At 43.0% G+C, this 20,646-nt stretch overlaps 2 protein-coding genes across 5 annotated transcripts in view; one reads left to right on the forward strand and one right to left on the reverse strand.

The window, feature by feature from the left end:
• LOC129821938 (glucagon receptor-like) overlaps positions 1-14,925 on the forward strand; it is a 34,428-nt gene extending 19,503 nt beyond the window's left edge. Inside the window, exons 2-14 of one of the 4 annotated variants that reach the window (XM_055879703.1) lie at positions 2,960-3,130; positions 3,621-3,717; positions 4,132-4,239; positions 5,797-5,918; positions 7,123-7,229; positions 7,657-7,810; positions 7,949-8,108; positions 8,220-8,280; positions 8,376-8,445; positions 9,429-9,517; positions 10,395-10,533; positions 10,786-10,827; positions 11,293-14,925. In XM_055879703.1, the coding sequence (XP_055735678.1) occupies positions 3,077-3,130; positions 3,621-3,717; positions 4,132-4,239; positions 5,797-5,918; positions 7,123-7,229; positions 7,657-7,810; positions 7,949-8,108; positions 8,220-8,280; positions 8,376-8,445; positions 9,429-9,517; positions 10,395-10,533; positions 10,786-10,827; positions 11,293-11,649 (1,560 nt within the window). In that variant the 5' untranslated portion in view covers positions 2,960-3,076 and the 3' untranslated portion in view covers positions 11,650-14,925. Of the gene's footprint in view, positions 1-2,959; positions 3,131-3,620; positions 3,718-4,131; positions 4,257-5,796; positions 5,919-7,122; positions 7,230-7,656; positions 7,811-7,948; positions 8,281-8,375; positions 8,446-9,428; positions 9,518-10,394; positions 10,534-10,785; positions 10,828-11,292 lie in introns of those variants that run through there. The other 3 variants (XM_055879701.1, XM_055879702.1, XM_055879704.1) reach the window with 3 other exon arrangements.
• Positions 14,837-20,147, reverse strand: LOC129821942 (cytochrome P450 2M1-like). Its single transcript, XM_055879710.1, has 9 exons — positions 19,540-20,147; positions 18,690-18,852; positions 18,395-18,544; positions 17,596-17,756; positions 16,330-16,506; positions 16,003-16,144; positions 15,597-15,784; positions 15,357-15,498; positions 14,837-15,120 (listed from the first exon to the last, which is right to left on the reverse strand). The coding sequence occupies exons 1-9, from the start codon at positions 19,729-19,731 to the stop codon at positions 14,921-14,923; spliced, it is 1,515 nt and encodes a 504-aa protein (XP_055735685.1). The 5' UTR covers positions 19,732-20,147; the 3' UTR covers positions 14,837-14,920.
• Positions 20,148-20,646: the final 499 nt, after the last annotated feature.

Consider the following 20,646-nt stretch of genomic DNA (forward strand, 5'->3'; position numbering starts at 1 on the left):
TTGCAGGAACTGCTGACACACTCCAGCCACATGAGGTCTAGCATTGTCTTGCATTACAAAGAACCCGGAGCCAACCGCATCAGCATATGGTCTCACAAGGAGTCTGAGGATCTCATCTCGGTACCTAATGGCAGTCAGGCTACCTCTGGCGAGCACATGGAGGGCTGTGCGGCCCCCCAAAGAAATGCCACCCCACACCATGACTGACCCACCGCCAAACCGGTCATGCTGGAGGATGTTGCAGGCAGCAGAACGTTCTCCACGGCGTCTCCAGACTCTGTCACGTCTGTCACATGTGCGTGTGAACCTGCTTTCATCTGTGAAGCGTACAGGGCGCCAGTGGCGAATTTGCCAATCTTGGTGTTCTCTGGCAAATGCCAAACGTCCTGCACGGTGTTGGGCTGTAAGCACAACCCCCACCTGTGGACGTCGGGCCCTCATACCACCCTCATGGAGTCTGTTTCTGACCGTTTGAGCAGACACATGCACATTTGTGGCCTGCTGGAGGTCATTTTGCAGGGCTCTGGCAGTGCTCATCCTAATCCTCCTTGCACAAAGGCGGAGGTAGCGGTCCTGCTGCTGGGTTGTTGCCCTCCTACGGCCTCCTCCACGTCTCCTGATGTACTGGCCTGTCTCCCGGTAGTGCCTCCATGCTCTGGACACTACGCTGACAGACACAGCAAACCTTATTGCCACAGCTCGCATTGATGTGCCATCCTGGATGAGCTGCACTACCTGAGCCACTTGTGTGGGTTGTAGACTCCGTCTCATGCTACCACTAGAGTGAAAGCACCGCCATCATTCAAAAGTGACCAAAACATCAGCCAGGAAGCATAGGAACTGAGAAGTGGTCTGTGGTCACCACCTGCAGAACCACTCCTTTATTGGGGGTGTCTTGCTAATTGCCTATAATTTCCACCTTTTGTCTATTCCATTTGCACAACAGCATGTGAAATTTATTGTCAATCAGTGTTGCTTCCTAAGTGGACAGTTTGATTTCACAGAAGTGGGATTGACTTGGAGTTACATTGTGTTGTTTAAGTGTTCCCTTTATTTTTTTGAGCAGTGTATGTCGGTTCTTGGTTTTATTTTAATACCTTCATTGGTCAAGAAAACCCTCACAGTTAGTGTGCTTGTTCAGGAGTTACCAAACAAGTTAATCCAATGGCTATCCAATGGCATCTCCAGCTTTGGATCTTAATTCTTATTTTCAGTGTTCTTCTGAAGTGAAGTCAAAGCTTTTCAGGGTGTTTTGAAATGGCTGCTCATAGTTTGCGAAGGAATAAAGTACCGACAGTGTACTGTGGATCACAATCTGTGTTTTGAGTAGCTACTCTTGATGTTGTGTGTGTGCTACAGTGTTTGACTGCAGACTTACTGGATTTTCTTTTGTACAGAGGAACAACATAGAGACACTTGCTGGGTCCCCCTCAACTCTTTTCTGGCCTAAAACTTAAACATGTCATGTTCGATAAATGTACACAGTTGGGGTTATCTTTGTAGGCTTAGAACGTTTTTCAAATCATGAGAGCATTAGCAAGAGAAAAGTAGAATTCAGAGAAAAATACATCTTGTCAATGTGACTGATGCTATGCACACAACTTCCAAATTCCTTGTACAGAAAAAATGACCCGTCATAAAGGACTCCTTGTAAAAATTGATTAGATTAGTTGATTTGATTACAACACTTTCATTGGATCCTCTGCGTGCATGAAGCATGGCCCTAAAAGCACAAACTCAAAAGCACAAACAATGACGTTATCACAGTACAGTATGTACATTGAGGGAGTTGCTGTATAGACCAACGTGTTCCAGCTCTTTAAGTAACATAGCAGGGACAATGGTAAAAATATGTTATGTTCAGTGTTTGTATTTCTTAAAGAGAAATCACAGGTTCTTACACTGTTTAGCACAACACCCCCCACACAAAACTATGAATAATTGACTGCAACCCGGTCATACATGATTTAACAGAACACTTTGTCTCTGGATACATGCATGCGGCTTCTTCAGAGCTATATTTAGAGAGTTAGGCCAACTTTTTAAATTCTGAATATTGTTTAAATTTTTAGATATTCAGTTATATAGCATTATACCATGGCATTGTTGAATACTCATTTCTAAATAGCTTGAAGGGCATTCCAGAGTGAGGATTATTTCCCTATAACACACGGTATACAGTGTATGATAGCAAGCTAGGACTGATGGTTTGGTTAGCTAAACTAGCAAGTCTGTATGTATGGTTACCAAGGCACCTACTGTAGATATCTAGTAAACTTGCTAGCTACTTCAGTAGCCCCGTGTTAATTATCCCTTACTTGTTTAAATATTCCCCATGTAATGATAGTGGGGTGCAAACATGGCTGCCATAGAATGTTGTAGTGTCATGCAAATGCATCCTAATGCAGAAACCTCAAGGTCCTCTCCACATACAGTACATGTCTCTGGGCTTCTTTATGTAGATGTTTACAACATTACAATGATTGGCTCTCCCATCAGATTGTCAGATAGCACTCTGGTTAGCTTTCATTGAGAAGTCTTTGGGAGACGTGGGTGTGGACATGACATCGATGCTCAAATTGTGCTGCCATTTGTCTAATAAGGCATGCCCTTATCTCCAATCCAGTCCCAAGTAACGAAGTGTCCCCATTAGTGTCATGCTCACAGAGAAAGCCAGAAATTAGCCCACACTACAGTAGCAACAAAATGGGTGTCTTGTTGTCACTGTGTCATTGGGAAATAGTGGGCTGAAACCTCTAGTGCTCTAATCAGCTACATGGTCTAATTGGCCAACGTTTTGACTTCCTTTCCCCAATCAAATGTCAAATCCTATGCCCATTGTGGACCACACGCTTGTCTTAGCGTAATAGGTGATAAGAATTGTAACCCAAACCCATATTGTGTGATTCCTCTGTACTGTATACAGTAGGTCTAACTGACTGTGTGTGTTGTTTTGCAGGGTGTGGGCTATGGGGTGGAGGTCTGAGGCATGGCCTGGTTCTAGCCCCCCTGGGTGAACAACACCCAGTAGCCCTGAGATGATGAGTGGCCCTCCGCCCTGGCACTCCTCTAAGTGATGAACACCCCTGCCATCCTCCTCCTCATCCTGTCTGTCCTGTGCAGAACTGTGGTAGGCACTTTTGACTTTGTTTCTGCTCATTACGGCAGTAGTGATTGTGCTTAACATTACTTTCCACCTTCAATGCATCCGTAGAAGTGTGTCAGGTCATTAGACGCTGCCGTCGTTCGTTTGTTGGATTATCCGTAGGAGCTGTTAGGAAATGTAAGTCATGTGAAGATGATTCACTGTTCTGAATCACTGCAGGTCATAATGGTCTCAGTGTGCTATATAGAACACAATCAGAGTGCTGGGAAACTGATCTGAACAGCAATGCAATGTGCTTTGCATCCTCAATCGATGCAGCTGGTTTTAGTGGATGTGTCAGCTTTTATGGAGAATTTAAGTTACACCACTACAGTAAGCCAAGGATTTTGTGTTTTATATCCAGTCAGATTTTACACCCAGTCAGGCCCACTGCAGTTAGGTATTGTGGGGCTTACCCAGAAGAACCCACTGGGGTTGACCCCTGACCCTCCATCTTGTGATTTGTGACCGGCAGCTTGTGTCAACGAAGTCGGTGAAGCACACAGTTGAGGAATGGAACAAATACAGGAGCGAGTGCCTGCTGAGAATGAGCACGGACCCCACACCCCCAGGTAAGACTCAAAGACATGCACCTGTCCTATGTCCTAATCAGGCACACCTGATTGTGGGTTTACCGATAGAATAGAATAACATCTAAAACGTTGTTGTGTAGACAGTGGAAATATGCCTTTGGCTTCACAATTTAAAAAAACACCAGGAGCTCCATCACCCCTCTCCTTTCCCTCAAACAAATATATATTTCAGAGTCCACAGAATCTACCCAATTCTTAGACTAAGTACCATGAGACAGGCTTCGACTTAATGTCTGACCCAAAGGACTGGATCCATTGCAGGGCATCATTACTACTGTTTTCCCGGGTGGTCTTCATCCAAACACTAAACATTCTCTATCCTACTTAGTTTAAGAGTTTAATCTTAGGGATTCAGGGTCTGCTTACTGCTTATATACTTACTTCTACCCCCAGGCTTATTCTGCGGCCGCATGTTTGACATGTACGCCTGCTGGCCGGAGGGCATCCCCAACACCACCGTTAAAGTGCCCTGCCCGTGGTACCTCCCCTGGTACAACCAAGGTACTGGTGTGGCATTGGTTAGTGCTTTATGGTTTGGTAGAAGAAATGAGATTCTGTTTCATCCAACTTCCAGCTAGGAGGTTAATGCTAACACCGTTTCTATCTAAAGCCGTGCAGAATCAGGCCCCCAGTGTCTGGTCTGGTGCGTGAAATCACAAGCTATGCTAGTCAGCTACCGCGTAGAAACCTAGATGGGGCAAAAGCCCTGGGGCCTTATTTATAACCGTGCACCATTTCTGTAAGTCTGCACACGTACAAAAATATTGAGATTTATAAACTTGACGCACGCCATACGTACGCATGTTTCCCATTATAAATCAGCCCTGTCGTAAAACTGTGGATACGTGAACGAGCATTAAAAATTCGCCTGGAAAACGCTTCACCTTTTATGGTGACAATAACACCCTTAATTTGCTGTATAATTTAGAACTATTGGAATTACACCATGGCATACAAGAGACACGTTGCTGTTTAATAGTTTATCAATAGATTATTGGGTTTTTGGTTGTCCTGCCTTGGGATTAAATCCGACCCTGAGATTAAATAAGCAATGATGTCGCGCTCCTATCGCACAGCAATACTGTAACCTGGTAGCACATGGTAATTGTTGTATGGCTCCTTTGGTAATATGAACCTATCACGGACAGAAAAGTGAGGAATATATTCTGCAATGGTTATGAAAATAGGAAAGATATTTCTATGTCTAGTTATAAGATTCCTATGTCAAATTGTTTTTTACAAAACAAATCTAACAGATTTTCGCTCTTCTCACTAATGGAAAATGTTGTTAATATGTTTTCCTGTTTTTAGTTTTTTTATTAATAAGCTTTTCATCATATCCCTCATTTGCACAAAACACTTACTTGCCAGTTTGCCATACAATATCTCAACCACTAGCAGATGTGCTTTTGCATGGTCTAAAGTTTGCGGGAAAGTGAACACATTCTCATGTCAAGTATTTGCGTGAAAACTGGCGCACACACATTTTGGGCTATATTTTGTACATACACACAGTCTATAAATGAGGCCCCTGGTCTGCCCTAAAAAGCCTATGTAAATTACGATCGCCAGAACGGCCCCAGCAAAAATGTTCAGACTATTTTGGCCTCTAAAATTAGTTTGTTATGATCAAGTTCGATCCCCATTGTGAATTATTTTAAAGGCCACTACAAATCGAGATATTAAATTAAATAGTGATTCATTCTGACTACTACATTTGTCGTCACACATGACCATGTGCTGACACAGACCAATCACGGGCCGGCAGGCTATTAGGAGGCCCCCGGTCAACGCTCAGTCAGGATGAAACCGACTACATTAACCATGATCCTTAGCTAGTTATTGCCACTTTCTCCATGATCCTTAACAATTTTGTGGTGCCATTCAGCGATATGGCGTGCTTAAAATGCAAGTAGTTCCGGCTTCATGCGCCATCGGGAATACGTGGATGACGTCAGCGTTATCACTATCTGCTGGTTTTAATGTCTATGTGCAGAATTGAATTTGTCTCATCTGTTTGCCTTCTTCCTTTATCTCTCCCTCCCCGTGTCTGTGCAGTTCGTAATGGATATGTGTTGCGGGAGTGTGGGCCTGATGGCCAATGGGCCATTAACAACACCAGTAGCACCTGGAGGGACCACTCCCAGTGCAACGCAGACAATAACCAGCAGGTGGCACAGGTAATACCCACCATGCACCATTCCTGAAGTAGACCCTCCTCTCAGAGCACATAATAACATGCGTTGCTAAGAGTAGGACAGTAGACTTTCAAAGGGTTAATGCTTTTAATTACTGAATGTGACTTTTAGAAAACTACACCAGTAGTCTTAGGAGACCCTCCAAGTACTGATATATGTTTTGAGAGGTAAACTAATGAATAGCCATTCAAAAAGCAAGGATTAATAGAGTAGGTAGTCCAATGGGAACCACCTGTAGAGGACATAGAAATGCAATTACCAGAATGGCCATTCTTTTACGATAATGCTAGAGTGCTCTGATTGCTTATGACTGTTGAGGTGGGCTAGCAGCAGCCGTTGCTGTGCCCTAATGTTGACTTCCACTCATCCCTATCAGCATGCTCAACTCGCGTCCTCCTTACCCTCTCTTAATATCACATCTAGTGCTGCACTCCATTACGAGCTCAGTAATGAAATGGCCCGTTTACTACGTAAATATAAAAGATCTCATTACTTAGTCGGTATTAGATACAGGGTTATAGATCTGCGAGGGCTACAGAGTGTGAGGGGTGAGCTCTGAAAGACACACAGTCCTCTCTTTATGAAGAGGGAGACAGACGTCACACTAGGGGTTATGTTGTTGCTGGCAACCGATGATGCAACGTTGCTTTGAGTCATTGGCCCCACAACTGAAAAGTACTCCAGTCTGCAGCCAGACTTTCTGATGATAAGAAAAATATGTGGGTAAACGTTGATCACCGTTCACGGCCATTCGCCGTGAATAAAATAACGCTCCCTAAATTTCCAATGCATTTTTCCATGATAGGTGGGTAAATGTGCGTTTACGCTCCACTTCACCATTGTTTGACACCAGTTACACTCACGTGTTCTAATCTGTGAGATTCATACGCCTAGAGTATACAATAATGGAGTGTCACATGTTTTTAACAGGAGCTTATTAGTGTACTGAGCGTCATTAAAGCATTCATGAGCATTTTCCAAGGCATAGGCAACAAGACAAGAGGACTTCTTGCGGTCAGTGCATCTACTTCGTCTGTATCTGTGTCTCTGTTTGCACTCTACTAAAAGGACAGGGCATTCGTTCAGTACAGCACATCCATAAGAGAGTCAGAGAGTTATAGGTGAACACAGGGTCATGTTCCCTCGTCTACTTGGGATTTGAGTGCAGGTCTTTGTGTGTCCACAGGAGAACCAGATGGTGATCTTGGCCTACTTCCGGGTGATGTACACTGTGGGCTACTCTCTGTCCCTGGCCAGCCTTTCCCTGGCCCTCATCATACTGCTTATCTTCAGGTAAATACTGGCTCTGACCACAGTCATAAACAGCATACAGTACATCTTAATATGTCAGGATTTGACTCTATGGGACTGTTTGTTTGGACAAGGCAATGGATTCACTTCTAGTCTTCTGATGTGAATTAGGCAAATGTAAATCATACAGTAGTAGGAAACTAACCCAGCAGCAACAGGAAATTTGAATTATTATGTGGATTATAATTAATGGATATTTTTTGTTACTGCAAATTCTGACATTTTAAAGTGTAAATTACAAACTTTAGAACCTTGGATACACTACAAGTTTGCATTTCCTGCCCTGCAGGAAAATTCTCAGTAACAAAAGCGTGATCAAATTAAGACCCTACATCTGTATATGACATATACATGATGCTGGAAAGAATTTTGTGATACAGTCATCTCAATGTCAAGTGTTGTACCCTAGGAAACTAAGGTGCACCAGGAACTATATCCACACCAATCTGTTTGCGTCCTTCATCCTGCGAGCCATATCCATCCTCACCAGAGATGCTGTTCTCACCAGGGGCACCCCCGAGTTCAGAGACAACAGAGACGTGTCCAACGCCCTAAGTGATCAGGTCGGGAACTAAAGGCTATACACACTAATGCAGGTTACAGAAATACACACACACACAAACGAACAGTTTACAGACTCAATTCATCATTCGTACTTTAGACAGCTATCCTTGACCTCTTCCCCTGACCTTTGCTCCCAGGCTCTCTCTGGCTGCCGTGTGGCCCAGGTGCTGATGCAGTACTGCGTGGGGGCTAACTACTACTGGCTGCTGGTGGAAGGCCTGTACCTTCACAACCTGCTGGTGCTCATGGTCTTCTCTGAGAACAGCTACTTCTGTGGATACCTCTTCATCGGCTGGGGTGGATACACACGCACACTCACACATACAGATGGACACACACACACATATGATAAATTATATAAATGCTGTTTCCTGACAGTAATGTATGGGTTTATGACACTGTGTGTAGGAACCCCAGTGTTATTTGTGGTCCCCTGGATTATTGTGCGGTACCTGTATGAGAATGCACGGTGAGTCCCTCTCATTTCCATTCAGTCTTATTTCCTCATCATCTGTTACTAGAAACAGAATTCCGACTGAGAGATTGTGACTCACCTCCTCCCAGGTGCTGGGAGATCAACGAGAACATGGCGTACTGGTGGATCATCCGCACACCCATCCTCCTGGCCATTCTGGTGAGTGTGTGTTGACGTGTGTGTCGACTGTGTTGTGCGCCCTAAAGCAATGGGGGCCTATGGGTGAGTCATTCGTCAACGCCCCGCTCCTCTCCTCCACCCCCCACACCTCCCCCTGCTTCCCCTGCAGTTTTGTCTCTTTGAAGTTAGCAGACCGTGACAAACCTGGGGAAATTGTGCGAAGGTGAAAGCTGAGTGGGCATGTTTTGGTTTCCGGAAGGTACTGTACATTAAAATTAATGGATGACTCATAAACCCAGAAGAGATAAAATGAATGTCACCTGGTTTCTTTTCTTTTCTTAGTAACACTTAGAAATAAGGACCTAGACCTTTAATACTTTTATGAGTGTTTAATTAGCATCTCTCAGTGAAACTCTGAGAGGAAGAGAATATACTTTTTTCTGTGGTATTTTGCATCAGAAGCAACATGCCAGAAGAGATGAGGATTCACAAATGACTTGCCATTTGTCCCACAACTCTTGCATTTCCCCTCAGGACAAAATGCCTAACATGGTTTGACATAATAAATAAAAAGACTGTGTTTTGTATTTCTGTTTCACCTTTCATAGTGTACTAATGTGTATATTTTTGTAATTACAATGCTCATCTGTAAAAGAGGCTTTGGTCTCAGCATGACTCCCTGTCAAAATAAAGGTTAAATAAATAAAAGGAGTAATTCATACGTAATATGGCGTGCAGTTACACTCTGTCACCTGGACTTTGCAGTTAATACCCTTAACATGCTGCAGTCTGACTTTGGAACTCAAACTTGAGCTTTTCACATTATTGTGGAATTCTGACATATTCACCCTACTTCAACAGTAGCAGTTATCCTTGTTTCCCTTTCTCATATAATACTGAAATGCCGCAGAGCAGGCCTATTTGGATATATATCCTTTTTTGATGTCAGATTGTTACATTTTCTTGTTGGTGTCAATAAAGATAATATTGGGTGGTTTGATGTTCTTTTTTTTTTATTCCAGGTCAACTTTTTCATATTTATTCGGATCATACAGATCCTTGTCTCCAAATTAAAGGCGCGCCAAATGAGGTACACAGATTATAAATTCAGGTAAGAAAGATACAGCAGCTTCTAATCCATGAATGGCATAAAAGCAAACCAGAATAAAAACACAAAACAAACACGGTATTGTAGCTTCTGACACTGATTTAGTCAACTCATTGCTTACTCATTGCTTGTCTATGTGTTTCTTGTCACGTAACTTTGTCTATGTCATACCTTGTTAAACGCCCTTCCATTCACGGAACATTGCCGTGCGATGTTGTCAACTATCGTCTGGCGTGAACACACAAGGACTCTGCTCTTGTGCGAGTCAGAAGACATTGTGATGACCTAACACTATCCACACTAAAGGCATTTGCTTCAAACTCAGTTGATATCCATTACCTCAATAATTCATCACTAAATTGACTTGCACTTCTACTAACACTTTATGGCATGCAGAGTAAAGGAACATGTGGAATCCTTTGATGTGTATGTGGTATTCAAACTGGCCTTCCCATCCTTTGATTGTGAGCCGTGGTCCTTTGAGACGGCATAGACTTTTTTTTTGGAAACCAGCCACATCCAGGAGACCAGTCGCATACCTAATGCTCTGAACTAAGCCTGGCCTCAAGGCACACTGGACAACATGAGTCTGATTGGAATCTAAGCACAAATGCAGCTGATACACAGATTCTGAACCAACAAAGAGTCATGGGAAGAGGAGGCTTTTTTGATTTCCCAAGATGCTTTGTTTGAAGCCGTTACTTATCATCCCTGCTCTGTGGAAGTTGTGGCTTTTCGTGTTTGGCTTTTATGCGATTGTGTGAAACGTGAACCATCCATTGATGTCATTGATGTGAAAGAGATTCACCATGTAGGACCAAACAGACCTCTCTAATAGTTGCCCTTGCTTGGCTCTGTAAAGGATGCTCTGTGTGTGCAGGTTGGCTAAGTCCACTCTGACCCTCATCCCTCTCCTGGGCATCCATGAGGTTGTCTTTGCTGTGATGTCAGAGGAACAGACAGAGGGCATCCTCCGAAATATCAACCTCTTCTTTGAACTTTTCTTCAATTCTTTCCAGGTAATATGATGAGGTACAAAGGTTATGCACTTGTGTGTGTGTGTGTGTGTGTGTGTGTGTGTGTGTGTGTGTGTGTGTGTGTGTGTGTGTGTGTGTGTGCGTGCGTGCGTGCGTGCGTGCGTGCGTGCGTGCATTCTTTCTTGTTACTGCATGTTATTTCTCTCTGTGGTGCTTCTGTTAGGTGTGTGTTAGATAAGGGGAAACTGGAGAGATCACTCTTCTTCTGATACCTGTCTCTCTCTCTTCCCGCAGGGTCTCCTGGTTGCCATCCTGTACTGCTTCGTCAATAAAGAGGTGAGTAACGAAGTGAAGTGTGCTCTCAACAAAGCCCAGGGCAAAACAAGTGCACTTGAACATCAGTTGCAAACACCTGAGGTGATGGCACATTCGTCTCTGTTTGTTCCTATGAGAAGCTAGCGCTTTCTGTGACCTGCTGGGTATGTCACCTTGTCACTGTGGGTTAGCTGTCACAGAGAAGCTCACTACCTACGTCAACGGGGCAACGGGATGTCAATGAGGGACCCAGCCATGTGTAGAGTCAAGAAGTGTATAGGCCACTGTGACATGAAGGGTCCGATGTATCTCCTGTTGAGGTATGGGCTAGTTTGGTAGAGGTAGCCTACAGAGTAGTGAGTAAAGAGAATAATGATCAAATTTGATATAATTTGTCTTTTAAAAGGTCAGGAAAAACTCATTACTTTCCCTCGTTCATCCCTCTCTCCCTCTCTCCATCTCTCTCCCTCTGTCCATCTGTCCCAGGTGCAGTCAGAGATAAAGAAGAAGTGGCAGCGATGGAAGCTGGGCATGACCGTCCTGGACGATCTTCGCAACACCGGCAGCAACACGCCACAGGGGGGCACCGGCGGCGGGCAGTGCCACCACGACCCGCCCTGCCAGCCTGACTGTCCACAGGAGGATATCCACAACCTCTCCTCGGACGCCTCCGCCTCGGAGCCGCATGCCCACCCGCGCCCACACCACCACCCAGGGGCCAAGAAGGGCAAGGCCTACTGCTACATTTCCGCCCGCAAGCAGGTGCTGAACGGCCTTGATGGAACTCCGCTGGGCAACGGGGGAGGAGAAGGAGCCATCAAATACTCTGAGAGCTACTGCTGAGTGGCCCTGTTGGGGGCTAACGAGGGCTAACGAGTAGCTGGCTACCTTTGTAATTTCTAGTGAAAGGAATCCGACCCAGACAATCACCTGCTTCCGATTCAGTTGTGTACTTCCAGATCTATGTGGCCTACTTGGTGTTTCGTCGAACCCATGTCTTAATAATTGTATGAACATGATCCGGGACTCTTTGGATGATTGCCAGAATGCCTTTTCTGCACTGTGTGTTGTGCCTCCTAGAGGCTTCCAGTGGCAGATAAGATGACCCATCCCAAGTGAAATATCGCCTCAATCGACCCAGATGTTGAGGAAAGCTACTTAAATTAGGAAATGAACACCGTCCAACCCTTATCTGCTCAGATTTTACTGTTTTGGGGGGTTTGCCTCTTTGTTCTCTACCTCTCGCTCTACTTGTGGACAAAGTGGAAAAGTTACGTACCAACCATGGACCGTCTTTTCATGTGCAATGGATATTATAACAATAGTGTGTTTTATATGTTGGTATTGGAAAAAGTCTCTGTGAGTGACTTAGAAAAGGCAAGAGGTGAGCAAACCAATACTGTCTTCCCCAGTGAGTTAGCCACACACACACACACTGGTTTCCCTAGGCAACGCTGTGTTTTGAATTCCTCTCACCCAACCGTTGAAAACCTCTCATGCCCTTTGCTCTCTAGCCATACGTTTATCGCAACCTTATAGTCGTAGCTGAATACAGTGAGCAAAGGAACCGCGCTCTTACGCAATACCAATATCATAGACCTGACTCCTGCAAAATGACTCGAGGCTGAGAAAGACAGGCACGTAATCAGAAACATCTAAGGAGGGTTCGATCACATGCACTATATAGAAGATAACTAGCAAGAGATGTATTCTTCAAATGGAGTCAGTGGGGGAAGGGGAGTTCCTTTACTGCGCTGTCTAAAGGGGTTGAATGATTTGTAATGTCCTATTAACATAGTGAAAACTATCACAGAATGGAAGGTGACCATAATCCAGAGGTCTTTTAAGCGCTGTATCTATACGCCACAGGAGGTTGGTGGCACCTTACTTGGGGAGGACAGGCTCATGGTAATGGTTGGAGTGGAATAGGCGGAATGGTATCAAATATATGAAACACATGGTTTCCATGCGTTTGATTCCATTCCATTTGCTCCGTTCCAGCCATTATTATGATCCGTCCTCCCCTCAGCGGCCTTGGTGCAGTCTGCGGCACCTTCTGTAATATTCTCCATTTATCACAGGTTTGTGGAGTCTGGGATGAAAATGATCTCTCTCGTGGTGAGTTATGATAGCCTGTTATTCACCACAAATCGTTTTTTTCTTGTAGCTTTTCCAGACTAACCACAACCACTTACCACCCAGCTGAAGGTTTTACATCCTGCTGAGCACAGGTCGTAACATGCCAAGAGGGAATCTCTCCTCTGCTTCTGGGGATTAAGGTCCCAGCGCCCCTGCAGCCATGTAGCTTAATCACTATGGTTCAATAGGAAATGGCGCTCTACACGATAGACCACAGCCACAAATACACATTTAGTATTCTGCTGCATGCGTGTTGATAGTATGCTGTAGGTCTACATGTCTGACGTCATGTTTGCAAAGCTAGGATCCATTCTGTTCATCCTCTGTGAAGACGTCTGGAAGACGTCTGGTACGTTACATACATCTGTGTAAGGGTGCCAAAAACTCAGTTCTCCGTGCTGGAATCTGTGAGAAACAAAATATTTTGCACTGATCTCACCCTCAGTGAAGTTTTGAAACACCAATTACCCAATATGAGTTTAGCTACAGGTGCTTTATTTGAACCCAGCTAACAATCCCCCACTCTTATTTAGAGACGGGTTTCAATCTAAAACTAGTACAGCACAACCCTAACTTCTCCAGATATAGCTTGACTACTCTGTGTGTATGGATCTGTCTGAGCATCCAGAGCCCTCAACTCATTTTACTGTTTGTAATTAGTCTCTTCTTGAGGGTCACATTGCACCTAATGGCTCCCCACCGGTTGAACAGGGGTTCTGTATAAATGTAGGCAATTAAACCAGGCAATCTCCAACTTCACTTCTGAAATAGCTCCTCTAACCAACATACATACCAACATAAAGGCCCGATCTTCACACATACCAATGGAGTAATGAGGTAGCCTTGTCTTTCTGTCTTCCTATTCACTCCAAATGGGAACCCGTTACCCAAGCATGTCCACCATCTCTCAGTGTCAACAAAATGCAGCATGTCATACAAATGAACATTCATTTTGTCACCAGGAGTATTCCTAATAGGGTCATTACTGGTGCATGACAGAGGGGCCTCAATGCCTCTGGTGGCATAGATCATTACTCTACTAGTGTGTGTGTGTGTGTGTGTGTGTGTGTGTGTGTGTGTGTGTGTGTGTGTGTGTGTGTGTGTGTGTGTGTGTGTGTGTGTGTGTGTGTGTGTGTGTGTGTGTGTGTGTGTGTGTGTGTGTGTGTGTGTGCTATTATCTTAATTTCCAAAGTGGCTTGGCTGATCCTCACAACTGAAATAGCATTCACGAACTGAGCATTGCACTTCACAAATATCTTCTAGTATAATGTACCTTTGGCAACAGCACGCATAGCCTTTGGAATTTCTTTGGCAAACATGACAAAATACTGTGTTGTTTGTAAAATTGCTTATGTCAGACATTGACCTTTCAATTAAAAAATGACCAGATGTAGCATATAGTTAGTTAGCATTGTTAGTATGTGTTACAGGGGTGCCGTGACCTGGATCTAGAGAGTGGATCCAGTAAATTGAGGTCAAAGGGATGTAGATTCAATGGAAGCCTATGTTAGAACCGTGCAGTGGGTTAGGACTGTACTGTCCCCCTGGACCCATAATACTTTGGGTCCATTGTGGCAGAGGTGGAACGTGTTACATAAACGGACATGACCTTCTGACGTGACTCCACATGTTCCAAATACCTGTCAACAGGTAAACTTGGCGCACTGACACTCAAATGATATTTAACTCTGTGTGAGTAGGTTATCATCACCGGGAGATTACAGAACAAAGAGCAGCACTAAATCTCACATTTAAGACTATGTGACATGAATGGACACTATTTTTACTCACTTTTTAGTTACGTGTTTGTTATTTAAATTAAATTATTCTTAATCTGACAGTATTTGTCTATTGTTTTTTTGTATCTAACAAAAAAATGGACATTAATAATGACATGACAACTTTGCTGTTGAGCTTCCTTATTCAGAAAAGAAATCACATTGAATTTCATCAAGATTAAAAGCTGTTTGAACAATTAAATATTTGGTGTCCTGAGTTTGACATAGCAGGTGTAGGGGCGCGCCAGGCGACCATGAAAGTAGGATACTACACTGGCGTCAATTTCCTCTGGAGGTTTGGTGCCCCTGAAGATGAAGCGCTGAAGAAGGGAAGTAAAGAACAGGAAGAGCACCGTCCTGGGAATCCCCATTCCATCTCCCAGGCAGTAGCGCTTCCCTGATGGACAGTGAGAGGAGAGAAGTTACCTTCAGCAGTCAACCTACACTCCTGAGACTGAAACCTACACATTGGCCTTGTTTGATATGCAAAACCTATCAAACAAGATGCTAGCAATGTGTATGTATATTGTGTGATGATGTTTAGTCTTTTTATCTGAGAGCTACTGGTTATTGTTTTCACATTCTCATATTATTCTATTAGCCAACTATTAGCCAATTGTAACATCATTTTACCCAGTCCAAAAACAAGAAATCCGTTGTTTTCCTTAAAGACTCCGTTTTCATCCAGGAAGTTCTCTGGGTCAAACTCATCTGGGTTCTTGAACAGTTTGGGGTCAAACAGCACAGATGACAACAGCGGAAACACCGTGGTACCCTGGACGAATTACAAAAGAGTACTTACGTAAAACAATTGACAGTTTAACAAGTCAAAATGATAGACGTTTAGGATAAGTCTGCAGAAATGGTGGTCACCTTTGGGATGTGGTAGTTGTGGAACGTTGTGTCTCGGGTCATTTGGTGAGGGAAAGCAATGGGAGCAAGACTCATACTTCTCTGGATTTCGTGGATTACAGCGTCCGTGTAGGGCATCTTATGTCTGTCGTCAACTGTGGGGAATCTGTTTGAGCCAATCACCTCGTCTATCTCCTTCTGAACTTTCTCTGAGGAAGAAAGACAGTCATAGGCCTTCATAGCTTTTGGGTTAATATACAGTGTTTACAGTCTATTGGGAATGAAGAAATGCCCGCATGTATGTGCTGCTTATATGGTGTGTAATGTAAACTCTCTGTTGCAGCTATTTGACTGGTTTACCAGTACTATTTTCTATTTGCAATACATGTGTATAATTTCAATAACAGTGTTGCAGAAGAGAGAATACCTTGGATGTCAGGGTACTTGATCATCATCAGACAGGCGTGTGATAGGGTGGAGGACTGGGTCTCCGTGCCGGCAGCAAACAGATCCCACACACACGGAAACAAGTTGTCATAGTTGAACTCGGTCTCGGGGTGACCCTTCTCCTAAGGAAAGTTGGAAGATACCTCTAAATCTTACACTGATAGATTTGTGATAAAGTAAGATTTTTGCACAAAGATTCAGACCCACATAAATATTGATCATATATTTTCTTGTGGCTAGTTGGTGCTCTTACAATATTTTGATACTGTGTAAGAGGTTCAACATCAAATTCCAAATTCTGTTTTACCTCCAGCATTTTAACCAGGAAGACGTCGAAGTAGTCCTGAGGGTTAAAGGTGTCCAGTTTTTTAAGGCGACGATCTGCTTCCTCTCGTATGTAAGCTTTGGCCTTGTCTATGGCCTTAAACAGCTCATGGTGTTTTCCTGGAAAGCACTCAACAATTCTGGGGAAAATGTTGTACAGCTAGAAGAGACGCAACATTGGAAACATGGGAATGAAAGAAGGGGTGGTTGTTATATTCAAATGGTGACACATTTGACACATATGGTGACACAAATGGTGACACATTTGACACATATGGTGACACAAGTGGTGACACATACTTTTGTTATCATTATCCATTTCGGCAGGCAAGCTTATAAGACACAATCAAGTCATGCTTTGGAAGAGCTGGTATAGATAAATAACAGGCATACAGTGCATATCAGAAGTATTTTTCCACCTTGGATTTTTTTCACATTTTGTTGCATTACAAACTGGGTTTGAAATTTATATAATTATATAAATGTATAGAATTTCTTTGTCACTGATCTACACAAAATACCAAATAATGTCAGTGAAAATAACATTCTATACATTTAAAAAAAATGTTTTTTTAAATAACTCAAATGTCTTGGTTATATAAGTATTTGCCCTCTTTGTTGTGGCAAGCCTTATTGGGCTCAGGAGTCCATTTACCTAACAAATCATAGAAGTTGCATGGACAATAATAGCGGTTAACATGATTTATTGAATGACTACACGATCTCTGTACCCCACACATACAAGTATCTGTAAGTACCTTCACTTGAGTAATGTTTTTTGAGGATAGATTCAACCACATTGGCTTTTCCAATGCCTCGCAAAGAAAGGCACCAATTGGTATATACAAATTATTATTTATTTTTTACAGACACTGAATATCTCCTTGAACATGGTAAAGTTAATAATTAGGCTTTAGATTGTGTATCAATACAACCAATTATTAAAAAAAGTGAAATCACTGAGTGGTTTCCTTCCTTTCTGGCAACTGAGTTAGGAAGGACACCTGTATCTTTGTAGTGACTGGGTGTATTGATACACCGTCCGAAGTGTAATTAATAAATTCTCCATACTCAAAGGGATATTCAATGTCTGCTTCTCCCCCCCCCCCCCCCCCCATCTATCAATAGGGGCCCATCTTTTCAACATTGGAAAACCTCCCTGGTCTTTGTGGTTGAATCTGCATTTGAAATTCACTGCTTGACTGAGGGACCTTACAGATAATTGAAGGCACTGTATGTGCTACCATACCATTGCCACTTTGCTTTTTAGCATGTCGAAGTATGTATAGACAGGCTTGTAGAGGATCTGAAACTCTGGGTCGGTGTATTCAAACCTGCGCCCAAAGACTATGGACCAGAATAGGTTGATGATAGAATGGAACAGGAGTTCTTTGGGGTCGACAGTGGAATCTGGAATAGAGACAGCAGACAAGCATAAACACGCATGCTTGCACACCACAGGAGGTTGGTGGCAAATTATATATTTAAAAAAACGTTTTACCCCTTTTTCTCCTCAATTTCATGATATAAAATTGGTAGTTACAGACTTGTCCCATCGCTGCAACTCCCGTACGGAATCAGGAGAGGCGAAGGTCGAGAGCCATGCGTCCTCCGAAACACGACCCTGCCCAGCCGTACTGCTTCTTGACCGAAGTCAGCGTGCATGCGCCCGACCCGCCACAAGGAGTCACCAGAGCGCGATGGGACAAGGATATCCCGGCCGGCCAAACCCTCCCCTAAACCGGATGACGCTGGGCCAATTTTGCTGTGACACAGCCTGGGATCGAACTGGGTCTGTAGACCACTGTGCCACTTGTGGAGGCAGGTTGGTGGAACCTCAACTGTGGAGGACAGGCTTGTGGTAATGGCTGGAGCGGAATAAGTGATATGGTATCAAAGACATCAAACACATGGTTTCTATGTGTTTGATGCCATTCCATTCACTCTTTTCCAGACATTATTATGTACCGCCCTCCCCTCAGCAGCCTCCTGTGATGCACTCATGCACGCACACACACGTAGAGATGACACCGACAAAAACAACATACCTCCATGTTCACTGAAGGTTTTCACTAGACTCTTAGCTTCCTCTTGGACCCTCTCCTCGAGGCTCCTGCATCCTTTTCCAAGGTTTTTCAGGGACATCAAGGAGAAACTGCGAAGAGTTTTCCATCTCTGCCCATTACTCAATCCCACCCCTAGATTGATGAGTACAACAGGACAGAGAGATAGGATGAACAATGCTCAGTACTTCCCTTTTCTAAGCAAAGTCAATTCCCACGCAGATTACAACACTATGACACATGTATTTTACAACATCCCTCTTCCAGTCATTTTACTCACCGTGTTCGTTAACAAGTTTCAGGGTAATGGCAGAGTTGGCTCTTCCATTGAAATCTTCTCCTTGTGTGACAAAAGCATCCTTGATAGCCTGATAGCCAGAGATCACCACTACAGGTTTGGAGCCCAGCCATACAGTAAACACTGAGCCATATGTCTTACTGAACTGAGGAGAGATGAAAGGAACCCATTGATTCTTGAAGAATATAACGTATAACTCCTTCATGAACTTAGTACTTATCCCCTCATCTTATCCCATTGTCTTTAAACAAATGATCAGGGCTGAGTAAATTACTTTGTCAATATAATCTGTTACAGTTACTAGTTACCTGTCCAAAATAAGAATCAGTAATGTAACTTTTGAAATGTCCAAACTCAGTAACATTACTTTCCCCTCAAGAGGCAATAGAAAAAGACACAAATGATCCATCAAACTAATTTGGTATGTCTTCATAGTGGTCTCTGACTCGTGATCAGACTCGCTCAGGTGGAACAAACTTCAACTTGTGCCTTTTTTAAATGCAGAATTGAATGTCATTGACAAAAAAAGATATATTTTTATTGCAAACATCATTTCTGAATAATCCAATAAATAATAATCTCGTTTTTCAAAAGTATCTGTAATCTGATTACAATATTTTTGGTGGTACGTAACTGTTTAGTTAGTTTTGTAATCAGATTACATGTAACTGATTACAGTACATGTAATCAGTTAATCCTCAACACTGCAAACAATGTATACTGTAGCTTCAAATTATTAAAACTATAATATTGATATATGACTGCAGTACTTGCATCCGTAGCTACATCTATGACTTTGAGAAAATCAACCAGATTGTAGCTTTTAACTGACCTTCATGTAGGACATGTCCGGTCGTTTCAGATCCATTTGTAACAAGTTACCAAGCAGAGGAATTGGTGAAGGACCCGGAGGCAAACGTCCATAGCTGCTCTGTTTCCCCATGTACTTCCAAAGTAAAATAATAACCACTATAGCCATTATTATGGACAAAATGTTAGTCTGCAGTACATGTAGTAAATCCATGTTGAAGTCACTTAAGGACTAAGATGTGTCTGAGCAGTGTGGCAGTAACTCTTAGCTATGTACTGTAGGCAAAGAGAGAAAGTGGAACGTTGTGTGCAAGATGCTACAGGTAAGCTGTGGTTGGAGGGTAAACAGGAACTATCATTTAATGAATGACTAATAAACAAGAAAGATGTGTCTGACGACTGTCAGAAAAAATAGGGACTCTTTTAAGGGCTCCTCACAACACCCTCGGGGTATGTAGAGTACGCTCTCCTGCACTGTATGTAGCCTATTTTAACAGACAACTTGTATAACTGATTTGTAAAAATGTTACGCAGACAAAATCAGTTAAGAAAATAAACCGCACAATAGACGGGTTCAAATCAAAATGTATTGGTTGTGTACACATATTTTGCAGATGTTATCGCAGGTGCAACGAATGCTTGTGTTTCTAGCTCCACCAGTGCAGTAATACCTAACAATACAAAACAATACACACAAAGCCAAAAAATAAAATTAAGAAATATCAGAACGAGCAACGTCAGACTCCAGAATATAAATATATATGTTTATGATGGTGTGTATAGACAATGCAGTATATGAATAGAAAAGGAGTGAAAAGGTGTGAACAGCACCTGTTCTATAAGGATGAGCCTTGCCTAGACTACAGTATATACATATGAAGTGGGTTGAACAGTATGTAAACATTATTAATGTCACCAGTGTTAAATGACTATGTACAGTTGAAGTCGGCAATTTACAAACAGCTTAGCCAAATATATTTAAACTCAGTTTTTCACAATTCCTGAAATTTAATACTAGTAAGAATTCCCTGTCTTAGGTCAGTTAGGATCACTACTTTCTTTTAAGAATGTGAAATGTCAGAATAATAGTAGAGAGAATGATTTATTTCAGCTTTTATTTCTTTCATCA

This window comes from Salvelinus fontinalis, chromosome 24, assembly GCF_029448725.1.
Source record: "Salvelinus fontinalis isolate EN_2023a chromosome 24, ASM2944872v1, whole genome shotgun sequence".
Taxonomy (NCBI): domain Eukaryota; kingdom Metazoa; phylum Chordata; class Actinopteri; order Salmoniformes; family Salmonidae; genus Salvelinus; species Salvelinus fontinalis.

Excerpts from the sequence above, each read along its gene's own strand:
- LOC129821942 (XM_055879710.1), bottom strand. The coding sequence starts at position 19,731 with ATGGATTTACTACATGTACTGCAGACTAACATTTTGTCCATAATAATG. Across the intron at positions 16,507-17,595 it reads TAAAAAGCAAAGTGGCAATG|CTGTACAACATTTTCCCCAG; the intron begins GTATGGTAGCAC and ends CGTCTCTTCTAG. Across the intron at positions 15,785-16,002 it reads CAAGTACCCTGACATCCAAG|AGAAAGTTCAGAAGGAGATA; the intron begins GTATTCTCTCTT and ends TTTCTTCCTCAG.